A 13,880-nucleotide genomic window follows, 5' to 3' on the forward strand; every position below is an offset into this window, starting at 1 on the left:
GACCAAAACTGCACACAGTACTCCAGCTGCGGCCTCACCAGTGCCCTATACAGTTGCAGCAAGACCTCCCTACTTTTATATTCAATCCCCCTCGCGATGAAGGCCAGCATCCCATTCGCCTTCCTGATCACCTGCTGCACCTGCAGACTGGGTTTTTGTGACTCGTGCACAAGGACCCCGAGGTCCCTCTGCACCGTCGCCTGCTGCAGCTTTTCACCTTTTAAATTTTTCACCATCGGCTCAAGCGACCAACAGTGGGAGGTCAAATGCCAGGAAGAGACGCAACCCCCTCAAATCCCAGAAAGCCAAAGAGAATTCACTCTGTTCCTTTGAATCATTTTATTGGAGACTGCGATGGGCAGAGGAGTGAAATGGCTGTGTCCCAGTCTCTGCAGGATATCTTTGGCTCATGGTCACTCTCGGGTTTCTTCATTTCGGCAGAGTTGCAATTCAAGAATTAAAATCTAAAAGAAAGCTTTGGGCAGCTCTGCCGAGCTCAGCCTGTCTTTTCCCTCATTTCTTTGTCCGGGGTAGGGCAGCCTGGAATAAATAATACAGCGATAGGAATGTCCCTGGGGAAAGAGTCAGAAAGGATCAGTTATCAACAAAAATAAAGCATTGCGGTAAGTGTTTACAGTGATTACACTCGGTGGCACAGTGGGTTATCACTGCTGCCTCACAGCGTCAGGGACCCGGGTTCGATTCCCAGCCTCGGGTCGCTGTCTGTGCGGAGTCTGCACATTCTTCCCAGGTCTGTGTGGGTTTCCTCCGGATATTCCGGTTTCTGCCCACACTCTAAAGACGTGCCGGTTGGGCAGTGACCAAGTTAAATTGCCCTTTGTGTTAGCGGGATTAGATAGGGAAATGCATGGGGTTATGGGGAGAGGGTCTGTGGTCAGTGCAGACCCGATGGGCCGAATGGCCTCCTTCTGTACTGTAGGATTCTAGGACGACAGGGAGACGGACAGTAATCATCGTTGCAAATAGAACTCTATTGTCATTGAAGAGTTCGATTGTGTTGGGGTTGATTATGTGAGTCTGTTACTATTGATGCTCACTGTGCTTGATTGATTAAGGCTGGGTGTGGGATCAGAGCAAAATAAACAAAGCTGGAAAAAAAATCCTGAAGTCAAGAGGGGGAGAAGGGGACTGGGGAGAGGGGGGAGAGGGGGACAGGGGACTGGGGAGAGGGGATTGGGGAGAGGGGAGAGAGGGAGAGGGGGGAGGGGACTGGGGAGAGGGGGAGAGAGAGGAGAGGAGGAGAGAGGGAGACGGGATTGGGAGAGGGGGTTGGGGAGATGGTGAGAAAGGGAGAGGGGATTGGGGAGAGAGGGAGAGGGGATTGGGGAGAAGGGGACTGGGGAGAGGGGGAGAGAGGGAGAGAGGACTGGGATGGGGGGAGAGGGGACGGTGTTTCCAGTGTTACTTTACCAATGGCCGTTCCTCACCTCCCACTGTAATGGCCATGGTGATTCGATAGAACACAGCATCAACTGTCCCTCGTTTCAGATGGACGGGAAGCTCATTGTCCGCCTAAAATGAGACACCGAAAAACAAAATCTCTTTATTGTCACTCCCTCAGCAACCCCTAAACCAAACCTTATCGCCGCTAGAAAAAGTAAAATGACCCAAGTTTGGACACAGTTTTCAACAAATGCAGAATCTCTCCGGTCTCTTCATGGCAGTGTCTGCGTCTGCGTCAGTGTCAGTGTTAGTGTCTGTGTCTGCTGTGTGTCTGCGTCAGTGTTTGCGTCTGTGTCTGCGTCTGTGTCTGTGTCTGTGTCTGTGTCTGTGTCTGCGTCTGCGTCTGCGTCTGTGTCTGCGTCTGTGTCTGTGTCTGTGTTGTGTAGCTCGTTCTGTTGGAACGATCCCTGGGGGGTGGGGTTGGCTCCACTGAGTGTAGCCAATCCCAAGGATATCCCATCCCAGGGCTGTTCCATCCTGGGGCTGAGCCGGGAGTTTGGATAGAACATAGAACATTCCAGCGCAGTACAGGCCCTTCGGCCCTCGATGTTGCGCCGACCAGTGGAACCAATCGAATGACCCTCTAACCTAAACTATTCCAATGTTATCCATATAAGACCCTTATATATTATTATATATTATACATTATATTATATATTATTATAAGACCCTTGTCAGACCCCATTTGGAGTACTGTGCGCAGTTCTGGTCGCCTCACTATAGGAAGGACGTAGAAGCTATTGAAAGGGTACAGAGGAGATTTACAAGGATGTTGCCTGGACTGGGAGGCATGCCTTATGAAGTTAGGTTGAGGGAGCTGGGACTCTTTTCCCTGGAGAGACGAAGGTTGAGAGGCGACCTGATAGAAGTTTATAAAATGTTGAGAGGAATAGATAGGGTGGACTCTCAGAGGCTATTTCCCCGGGTTGAAATGGTCGCTACGAGAGGACACAGATTTAAGGTGCGGGGAGGGAAGTACAGAAGTGATGTTAGGGGTAAGTTTTTCACTCAGAGGGTGGTGAGTGAATGGAATCGGCTGCCGTCAGTGGTGGTGGAGGCGAACTCGCTGGGGTCTTTTAAAAGACTTCTGGATGAGTATATGGGGTTTAATGAGATTGGGGGTTATAGATAGGAGTTGATGTGATCGGCGCAACTCGTGGGCCGAAGGGCCTGTTTGTGCTGTAGTGTTCTATGTTCTATGTTCTATATAACTGCCTGCTGCAGTTGTAAATGCGCCGAGTTTGGGGGCGTTTAAGAGATCCGTGGATAGGTTTATGGATGGAAAGGGTTTGGTTTAGGTTAGAGGGTCATTGTTTTTTAACTGGTCGGCGCAACATCGTGGGCCGAAGGGCCTGTTCTGCGCTGTAATGTTCTATGTTCTATATGCCTAACCACTGACCATTTAAACGCTCTTAAAGTTGGCAAGTCCACAACTGCTGCAGGCAGGGCATTCCACACCCTTACTACCCTCTGAGTAAAGAACCTACCTCTGACATCCGTCCTATAATTACCACCCCTTAATTTAAAGCTATGTCCCCTCGTGTTAGCCATCACCATCCGAGGCACCATCCGAGGATGGGACAGAGTTTGTGGGACTGGGATTAGTGCAGTTCCTCCAACACTCAGGACGTGTGACACCACCCAGGAGAGAGGTAGGCACCGAAACCATCCGCGTCCACTCCCTCCACCACTGGTGCTCACTGGTGCCCGAGTGTATCAGCTTCAGGACGCACTGCGGGAACTCACCAAGGCTCCTTCGACAGCACCTTCCAAACCCAACACCTCATCCCGATTTCCCTTCATCCACAAGGTGTGCAGTGAAGACCCTTCCCTTCTCTCCGAGCCTGTCCTCAGAGCTACGGGGTTCCTGGATTCCCGGTTAACCCGGAAAGCAGCTTAAACCCGAGCTTTCCAGACGATCTGAAATGTTAACCGTCCAGCTGGGGGTGAGTCGCTGCCTGGTGCTGGCGAGCGGAGTGTAACCGACAGAGTAAGGTGCTGACTCCCATCTCCCAACACCCAATCCCATTCACACAGCCGGGTGCTCAAGGCCAAAAGGGGATTGGCTGGAGGGTAAGAGCGAGAATAAACAGGGAAAGAGTCGGAGAAAGTGGGAATGGGATAAGTAATGAAAGTGAGTTTGATGAGGAGCGAATGGCAGGATAAAGGAATGAGGAGGGAAGCAGAACGTGGGAAAAAAATACAACAAAACTGCGGCGTAGGTACACCCACAGTGCTGTTAGAGTTCCAGGGTTTTGACCCAGTGAAGGAATGCTGAGATATTTCCAAGTCGGGATGGTGGGTGGTTTGGAGAGGCAGCTCCGGGTATTGGTTCCACGGAGAGCGGGCGCACCGTGCCCCCGGGACTGACAGTCATTACTGACACTCATGCTTCCAGCAGTTGGCACATGGCCAGTGCCCCAGACACTGCCGCCCCTGCCCAGGGTGGCCCAGCTCCGTCTCCTGGCGCTGCTGTTCCCCCATGTGTGGCCGCTCTGTCCTTGTGGGTGGTTTGGAAGGTGCTGAGTAAGGAGCCTTAGTGAGTTACTGCCGTGGGTGGACACAGCCGCTGTGTGCCAGGGATGGAGGGAGCGGAGGTGGGAAGGGGCTGGTCTTTAATCCTGGATGGTATCCAGGAAAGTGGCGGATATCCCTTCACATTCCTAGTGGTGGAGTTTTGGATTTGGAGCTGGAGGGCACAGGCCGGGCACTCCACAGGGCACGAGCGGTGACACTGAGGGGAACAGGAACAGAGTTGATCAGTTGTTCCTCAGATGAGGTGAAAGGTGTCAGAGCGGATTGACCGGGATAAAGATCCGCTTCCGTCTGGATCCCTCCGTGTTGACGCTGGCACAGGCCAATATGCTTGTCTCTGATTGGATAGATGCCGGGATTCAGCTCCAATGGATTCATTCACAAACTGTCGGTGGTTCCGTCTCCGTCCCGAAGCCCGGAGTCTCCATCCGGAGGCCCGGAGTCTCCGTCCCGAGGCCCGGAGTCTCCGTCCCGAGGCCCGGAGTCTCTGTCCCGAAGCCCGGAGTCTCCGTCCCGAGGCCCCGGAGTCTCCGTCCCGAGGCCTGGAGTCTCCGTCCTGAGGCCCCGGAGTCTCCGTCCCGAATCCCGGAGTCTCCGTCCCGAGGCCCGGAGTCTCCGTCCCGAGGCCCGGAGTCTCTGTCCCGAGGCCCGGAGTCTCCGTCCCGAGGCCCGGAGTCTCCGTCCCGAGGCCCGGAATCTGTCCGGGGATTTACCACAACACCCTCCAGTGGGAAATGTGAAGGAGCTCACAGCCCCCCCCAACCACCCCCCCCAATACCATCCCCCCCCTCACCCCCCCACCCCCACCATACCCCCACCCTGCTCACCCCCAACCCCTCTCATCCCCCACCCCCCTCACCCCCCTCACCCCCACCCCCCTCACCCCCCCAACCCCCCCTATACCTCTAACCCCCTCATCCCCCCAACCCCCCCCATACCCCCACCCCCCCTCACCCCACTCATCCCCACCCCCTCCACCCTGCTCACCCCCTAACTCCTCCGACTCCCCATCCCCCACCCCCTAACCCCTCTCATCCCCCATCCCCTAACCCCCCCCTCATAACCCCACCCCCCCTCACCCCCCCACCCCTCTCATACCCCTACCCCCTCCATCCTGCTCACCCCCCCATACCCCCCCGACTCCCCATCCCCCAGCCCCTAACCCCTCTCATCCCCCCCACCCCCCCCCCCCCTCATTCCTCCTCCTAAGCCCCCCCCCACCCTCCCCGGCAGGGTCTGGGAGGGTTTATTATTTGACAGATGCCGCATCAACTATCATCAAATGTAATGCTATTCCTGTCATGGGGAAGCTCTTTGATGTGGAGATGCTGGTGTTGGACTGGAGTAAACACAGTCTCACAAAACCCAGTTAAAATCCAACAATATTTCTCTTCAGTGTTCACGCAAGGGGACATGAATATAGCTGAGGAGGACATTGGGTTGCAGGGGTGTAAAATAGACAGTATTACGGTTGATAAAGAGGATGTGCTGGAAATTCTTGAGGGGCTGAAAATAGATAAGTCCCCTGGTCCGGATGGGATCTACCCTAGGATTCTCTGGGAGGCTAGAGAGGTGATTGCAGAGCCTCTGGCTCAGATCTTCAGGTCGTCATTGGTCTCTGGTGTAGTCCCGGAGGATTGGAGGATAGCGAATGTTGTCCCATTGTTTAAGAAGGGGAACAGAGACTTTGCCGGGAATTATAGACCGGTGAGTCTTACTTCTGTTGTGGGCAAGGTTTTAGAAAAAATTATTAGGGATAGGATTTATAGTTATTTGGAGTGTAATGAATTGATTAGAAATAGTCAGCATGGTTTTGTAGCGGGTAGGTCATGCCTTACTAACCTTATTGAGTTTTTTGAGAAGGTGACCAAAGAGGTGGACGGGGGTAAGGCAGTTGACGTGGTATACATGGATTTTAGTAAGGCGTTTGATAAGGTTCACCATGGTATGCTTCTGCAGAAAATGCAGATGTATGGGATTGTGGGTAATCTAGGAAGTTGGATCAGGAATTGGCTAGCAGATAGGAGACAGAGGGTGGTGGTGGATGGTAAATATTCATCATGGAGTGCAGTTACGAGTGGTGTGCCTCAGGGATCTGTTTTGGGGCCACTGTTGTTTGTAATTTTTATTAATGATCTGGATGAGGGTATAGTTGGGTGGATTAGTAAATTTGCTGATGACACCAAAGTTGGAGGTGTGGTAGATTGTGAGGAAGGGTGTCATAGTCTGCAGGGAGACTTAGATAGGTTGCAGAGCTGGGCCGCGAGGTGGCGGATGGAATTTAATGCGGAGAAGTGTGAGGTAATTCACTTTGGTAGGAGCAACAGATGTGTCGAGTATAGGGCTAACGGGAGGACTTTGAATAGTGTTGATGAACAGAGGGATCTAGGTGTGTGTGTACATAGATCCCTGAAAGTTGGGAATCAAGTAGATAAGGTTGTTAAGAAGGCGTACGGTGTCTTGGCGTTTATTGGTAGGGGGATTGAATTTAGGAGTCGCAGCGTCATGTTGCAACTGTACACAACTCTGGTGCGGCCGCACTTGGAGTACTGTGTGCAGTTCTGGTCCCCACATTACAGGAAGGATGTGGAGGCTTTGGAGAGGGTGCAGAGGAGGTTTACCAGGATGTTGCCTGGTATGGTGGGGAGGTCCTATGAGGAGAGACTGAGGGATTTGGGGTTGTTTTCGTTGGAAAGAAGGCGGCTAAGAGGGGACCTTATTGAAACATATAAGATGATTAGAGGTTTAGATAGGGTGGATAGTGATAGCCTTTTTCCTCGGATGGAGAAAGCTAGCACGAGGGGACATAGCTTTAAATTAAGGGGGGGTAGCTACAGGACGGATGTCAGGGGTAGGTTCTTTACCCAGCGGGTGGTGAGGGATTGGAATGCCCTGCCTGCTGCAGTTGTAAATGCGTCTAGTTTGGGGGCGTTTAAGAGATCTCTGGATAGGTTTATGGACGAAAAGGGATTGGTTTAGGTTAGTGGGTCATTGTTTTTGTAACTGGTCGGCGCAACATCGTGGGCCGAAGGGCCTGTTCTGCGCTGTAATGTTCTATGTTCTATGTTTATTTGGTAGTAAACACCACGAGCTTTCAGAGCTTTGTCCCTTCGTCAGGTAAGTGGGGATTCTGATCACAAACAGGACATATAAAGACACACAGTTTACAGAATACTGATTAGAATGCGAGTCTTTACAGCTAATCAAGTCTTAAAGGTGCCGACAATGTGAGCGGAGGTAGCATTAAGCAGAGGTTTAATCTATACTTAATGTACATGAGGACGGCCTCAACCGGGATCTTGGGTTCATGTCACACTATCTGTAACCCCCATGACTTGCCTGGGCTTGTAACATCTCACTAACTCTCCTGTCTGGAGACAATACACATCTCTTTAACCTCTGCTTAATGCTACCTCCGCTCACATTGTCGGCATCTTTAAGACTTGATTAGCTGTAAAGACTCGCATTCTAGTCAGTATTCTGTAAACTGTGTGTCTTTATAAGTCCTGTTTGTGATCAGAACTCCCCACTTAACTGATGAAGGAGCAGCGCTCCAAAAGCTCGTAGCATTTACTACCAAATAAACCTGTTGGACTTTAACCAATTTGTGAGATTTTGTGCTGAAGCTTTTTGACCAGTTCCCCCGCAGCATAAAGACAGCAGGAGAAAGGGGGAAAAAACGGAAAAAACAATATAGTTAAAAAAATTAAAATCTAGAAACATTTTCCACTAATTCACAGCCTCTCTCTGGGCCTCCGTTTTTAATATCCTGTCACCTTAATTTGCATCTTTAATCCGGGATTTAGAATTATTTTATCCCAAATTCCCTCTGGATTAGAAATGTTAAGAATCGCCGATACCTGAAAGATTTTCTGATATTCCGGCACTTTGTTTTTGAGTTGCTTTCTGACTGTCGTGGAGAATGTTCTAGAAGCCAGATTCTGCAGTGCCTGGGGAGGAAGAGGCAATGTTAACATTCAGTGATAGGTGACTGCGATGGTTACACTAACCCCCTACACTGAGCTCTCCCGAACACTGGGATCCCGTCCACTGTCCCAGGGCTGACCCTGTTCCCAATTCCGACATCTTCCCTGACCCTGAGATGAAATATGGAGCAGAGTTTGGGGGGGCCATTTGGCCCTTTGAGCCTGGTCCAACATTCATTACCATCATGGCTGATTATCCAGTTCAGTTCCCTGATCTTGCCTTGCCCCGATATCTTCTGATTCCCTTTTCCCCAAGACTGAGATCCTTCTTAAAAATATACAATGTTTTGTCTGAGCTGCTTTGTGTGGTAGTGAATGCCACAGGCTGATCACTCAATGGGTGAAGGCATTTCTCCTCATCTCCGTCCTAAGAGGCTTATTCTTTATCCTTAGACTGTGACCCCTGGTTCTGGACCCTCTCCACCATCAGGAACACCCTTCCTGCACTGATGTCTGGAACATCGGCACAGTGGGTTAGCACAGCTGTCTCACAGCGTCAGAGACCTGGGTTCGATTCCCGGCTCGGCTCACTGTCTGTGTGGAGTCTGCACATTCTCCCCGTGTCTGCGTGGGTTTCCTCCGGGTGCTCTGGTTTCCCCCCACAGTCTGAGAGACGTGCTGGTTAGGGTGCGTTGGCCATGATAAATTGGAGTGATGCTGAGATTTTGAAGGCTTCCAGATGTTCAAAGTCATGAATATTAATGTGACCAGGAAACTGAATGGAGGGTGTTCCTCAGGGATCGGTGCTGAGACCTTTGCTGTTTGTAATATATATAAATGATTTGGAGGAAAATGTAACTAGAATGATTAGTAAGTTTGCGGACGACACAAAGGTTGGTGGATTTGCAGATAGCAATGAGAACCATCAGAGGATACAGTGGGATATAGATCAGCTGGCGACTTGGGCAAAGAGATGGCAGATGGAGTTTAATCTGGACAAATGTGAGGTAATTCATTTTGGAAGGGCTAACACAAATAGGAAATATACGGTAAATGGCAGAACCCTTAAGAGTATTGATAGGCAGAGGGATCTGGGTGTACAGGTACACAGGTCACTGAAAGTGGCAATGCTGGTGGAGAAGGTAGTCAGGAGGGCATACGGCATGCTTGCCTTCATCGGCCGGGACATTAAGTTTAAAATTGGCAAGTCATGTTGCAGCTTTATAGAACCTAAGGCTGCACTTGGAATATAGTGTGCAATTCTGGTTGTCACACTACCAGAAGGATGTGGAGGCTTTGGAGATAGTACAGAAGAGATTTACCAGGATGTTGCCCTGGTATGGAAGGGTATTAACTATGAGGAGAGATTGGAGAAACTTGGTTTGTTCTCACTGGAACGATGAAGGTTGAGGGAGACCTGATAGAAGTCTACAAGATTATGAGGGGCATGGACAGGGTGGATAGTCAGAAGCTTTTTCCCAGGGTGGAAGAGTCAATTACTAGGGGGGCACAAGTTTAAGGTGCGTGGGGCAAGGTTTAAAGGAGATGTACAAGGCAGATTTTTACACTGAGAGTAGTGGGTGCCTAGAACTCGCTGCGGGGGAGGTAGTGGAAGTTGTACAAGACATTGATAAGGCCAGACTTGGAATACAGTGTACAGTTCTGGTCACCCTATTATAGAAAGAATATTATTAAACTAGAAAGAGTGCAGAAAGATTTACTAGGATGCTACTGGGACTTGATGGATTGAGTTATATGGAGAGGCTGGATAGACTGGGACTTTTTTCTCTGGAGCGTAGGAGGCTGAACATAAGAAATAGGAGCAGGAGTAGGCCATCTAGCCCCTCGAGCCTGCCCCGCCATTCAATAAGATCATGGCTGATCTGTCGTGGCTCAGTTCCGCATTCCTGCCCTCTCCCCATAACCCTTAATCCCCTCGCTTATCAAAAACCCATCAACCCGCGTCTTAAAAATATTTAGCGAGGCAGCCTCCACCACTTCAACGGGCAGAGAATTCCAGAGATTCACCACCCTTTGAGTGAAGAAGTTCCTCCTCAACTCCGTTCTAAACCGCGCCCCCTTTATCTTGAGGCTGTGCCCCCTAGTCCTACTGTCCTTTCTGAGCGGGAAGAGCCTCTCCACCTCTATCCTATCCATCCCATTCATCATCTTATACGTCTCAATGAGATCTCCCCTCATTCTTCTAAACTCTAACGAGTACAAGCCTAGTTTATTCAGCCTCTCCTCATAGCTCAATCCCCTCAACTCCGGTATCAGCCTAGTAAACCTCCTCTGCACTCCCTCCAAGGCCAAAATATCCTTGCGTAAGTACGGCGCCCAAAACTGCACACAGTACTCCAGCTGCGGCCTCACCAATGCCCTATACAGCTGCAGCAAGACCTCCCTACTTTTATATTCAATCCCCCTCGCTATGAAGGCCAGCATCCCATTCGCCTTCCTGACCACCTGCTGCACCTGCAGGCTGGGTTTTTGTGACTCATGCACAAGGACCCTGAGGTCCCTCTGCACCGTCGCCTGCTGCAGTTTTTCGCCCCGTAAGTAATAGTCTTTCCTACCATTATTCCTACCAAAGTGGACCACCTCACACTTGCCAACATTAAATTCCATTTGCCAGTTCCTGGCCCATTCGCCCAGCCTATCTAGATCCTTCTGCAGACTCTCCACACCCTCCGCACAATTTGCCGTTCCCCCAATCTTGGTGTCATCCGCAAATTTCGACACCCTACACTCGGTTCCCTCCTCCAGATCATCTATATAAATGGTAAAAAGCTAAGGCCCCAGCCTCACTTCCCCCTGCAAAGTCTTTCTCCAAATCCCTTTCAAAGTTGTTGAATCTGCTCCCAGCGTCTGTTCAGGCAGCACCTTCCGGGTCACAGACACTCGCTGTGTAAAATAAAAGTCTTTGTCTCTCCTTGAGATCTTCACCTGATTAATTTAAACCCTTGTCCTCTGGTTGGTCAATGTCCGAGCAGCTCCTTCCGATTTACCCCATCAGACGCTCTCACTAATTCTCCAGCACTTTGACAGCTGCAATTTTGTTTATTTATTTGTGGGACACGGGCATTGCCAGCTGGGCCAGTATTTATTACCCCTCCCTCGTTGCCCCTTGAGAAGGTGATGGTGAGTTGCCTTCTTGAATCACTGCAGCCTACGTCCTGTGGGTTGACCCACAGTGCTGTTAGGGAGGGAACTCCGGGATTTTGACCCAGTGACTGGGAAGGAACGGGGATATATTTCCAAGTCAGGATGGTGCGGGGTTGGAGGGGGACTTGCAGGTGGTGGTGTTCCCCGTGTAGCTGCTGCCCTTGTCCTTCTAGATGGGAGTGGAGCTGGGTTTGGAAGGATCTTTATTGAATAGCTGGGGGAGTTTGGACTGGGGGTGGTGCAGAGGGTTAGAGGACGTTCCCCTCCATAGTTGTTACCAAGTCATCCCTTCCTTCCTGCTCCAATTCCCATTATTTGTTGTGAAAACCTTCCCTCCGGCATCAGGGAATGTCCAAACTCCAGAATCTGTAATAATTTGAGGCAAGTAACAAACTGAAAGATTTATTGACTGAGAACGAGGGACGATGCAGGATTTAACAGCAAGTCTAATCCACGTCCCCTCCCGACAACTCCCCAACTCCAACTGAAGTTTTCCAACCCCGGGAATGTCCGGCCTTGTTCCTGGGTTGGTCACCCTCGCACTGCGTTGGTTCTGACCCAGTCCCATGGCCCGTGAAGAACTGCCCGTTAAAGGGGTCACGTTACCACATTCTTGGACTGGGACATTCCAGTAAAGCTTCAGGATAATTCCGAGGAAAATCTACCCACTGCGACTGTAAGGCTTTCAGATGGTAAACTCTCCCCTGATTCATGTGGAGATAAAAGCCCGACTCTCTCCTGTTTGTTCCTATGGAAACCTCGTGTTTTCTGATACTATGACTTGTCTAGTGCTTGCTAGATGTTTTTCATCTGATTTGTTTTTGAAGACTGTATTAGTTCTGTTCCTCTCGGTAGCCATCGCGGTGTCTCTGTGCCCAATACCCTGCGGCTGCCTCTGAGGGGGTGATTAGTTTGAGGAAGTCACAGATAATCCGCACCCCGCGAAGGTGCTTGAAGAACACGTCATATTGACGATTACCCGTGAAGCTGTCTCCCTACTCGTGATCCGACCCACGATGGAAAGTGGTGTGACTGGGACAGTGAGTCAGACAATTACCCATCCTGACGTGACAGCTCGGAGAACTCACATCCCCGAACATCGAGCCACATCGTCAGGGTCACACTGAGTGAATGGCTCCGTGCTACACACCACAGCAGCAAGTCACCTCTCATCATCTCGACAATAAATTTCCTCATTCCAGTTTATGCTTTTTCCCATGTTTTTGATTGGATTTATTATTGCCACATCTATTTGTATACAGTTAAAAGTATTGTTTCTTGCACTATAGAGACAAAATTATTAAATTTTAAAATTTTAAAATTAAAATTATTAAAAATATTAAGGGGTGGTAGTTATAGGACGGATGTCAGGGGTAGGTTCTTTACCCAGAGGGTGGTGAGGGATTGGAATGCCCTGCCTGCTGCAGCTGTAAATGCGCCTAGTTTGGGGGCGTTTAAGAGATCCGTGGATAGGTTTATGGACGAAAAGGGATTGGTTTAGATTAGTGGGTTAGTGTTTTTTTTAAAAAGCTGGTTGGCGCAACATCGTGGGCCAAAGGGCCTGTTCTGCGCTGTAATGTTCTATGTTCTAAAACATACCATTCATAGAGAAGGAAAGGAGAGGGTGCAGAATGCAGTGTTACAGTCATAGCCAGGGTGTAGAGAAAGATCAATTTAATAAGTCCATCCAAAAGTCTGACAGCAGCAGGGAAGAATCTGTTCTCGAGTCGGTCGGTACGGGACCTCAGACTTTTGTATCTTTTTCCCAACGGAAGAAGGTGGAAGTGGGAATGTCCGGGATGTGTGGGATCCTTAATTCTGCTGTTTGTTTTGCAGAGGCAGTGGGAAGAGTTAATGGATGGGAAGCTGGTTTGAGTGATGGATTGGGCTACATTCACAACCCTTTTTGTCAGGACGATTTTCATTTATATAATTTTCAGTGTCACTAAATATCTCGAGGTGCTTCACCGGAGCATTGACGAGCTTTTTCCCAGGGTGGAGGAGTTAATTACTGGGGGGGGGGGCACAGGTTTAAAGGAGGTGTACGAGGCAGATTTTTCATACAGAGGGTGGTGGGTGCCTGGGCCTCGCTGCCGGGGGCAGGGAGTGGAAGTGAATACGGGACTGACCCAATACCTGGACAAATCCACAAATAGGATGGGAAAAGAGTGTGGAGGGACAGAGTGTGGAGGGACAGAGTGTGGAGGGACAGAGTGCGGAGGGACAGAGTGTGGAGGGACAGAGTGTGGAGGGACAGAGTGGAGGGACAGAGTGTGGAGGGACAGAGTGTGGAGGGACAGAGTGCGGAGGGACAGAGTGGAGGGACAGAGTGTGGAGGGACAGAGTGTGGAGGGACAGAGTGCGGAGGGACAGAGTGTGGAGGGACAGAGTGTGGAGGGACAGACTGTGGAGGGACAGAGTGTGGAGGGACAGAGTGGAGGGACAGACTGTGGAGGGACAGACTGTGGAGGGACAGACTGTGGAGGGACAGAGTGTGGAGGGACAGAGTGGAGGGACAGAGTGTGGAGGGACAGAGTGTGGAGGGACAGAGTGCGGAGGGACAGAGTGGAGGGACAGAGTGTGGAGGGACAGAGTGTGGAGGGACAGAGTGCGGAGGGACAGAGTGTGGAGGGACAGACTGTGGAGGGACAGAGTGTGGAGGGACAGACTGTGGAGGGACAGAGTGTGGAGGGACAGAGTGTGGAGGGACAGAGTGGAGGGACAGAGTGCGGAGGGACAGAGTGTGGAGGGACAGAGTGTGGAGGGACAGAGTGGAGGGACAGAGTGCGG

General features: G+C 50.6%; 1 protein-coding gene across 1 annotated transcript in view; it reads right to left on the reverse strand.

The window, feature by feature from the left end:
* Nucleotides 1-324: 324 nt before the first annotated feature.
* cox7a1 (cytochrome c oxidase subunit 7A1) overlaps nucleotides 325-13,880 on the reverse strand; it is a 29,435-nt gene continuing 15,879 nt past the window's right edge. The window contains exons 2-4 of the mRNA XM_080181970.1: nucleotides 7,860-7,949; nucleotides 1,449-1,533; nucleotides 325-572 (exon numbers count right to left, since the gene is read on the reverse strand). Of these exons, the coding sequence (XP_080038096.1) occupies nucleotides 514-572; nucleotides 1,449-1,533; nucleotides 7,860-7,949 (234 nt within the window). The 3' untranslated portion in view covers nucleotides 325-513. The remainder of the gene's footprint in view (nucleotides 573-1,448; nucleotides 1,534-7,859; nucleotides 7,950-13,880) is intronic.

This window comes from Carcharhinus amblyrhynchos, unplaced genomic scaffold, assembly GCF_965287045.1.
Source record: "Carcharhinus amblyrhynchos unplaced genomic scaffold, sCarAmb.v2.hapA scaffold_44, whole genome shotgun sequence".
Taxonomy (NCBI): domain Eukaryota; kingdom Metazoa; phylum Chordata; class Chondrichthyes; order Carcharhiniformes; family Carcharhinidae; genus Carcharhinus; species Carcharhinus amblyrhynchos.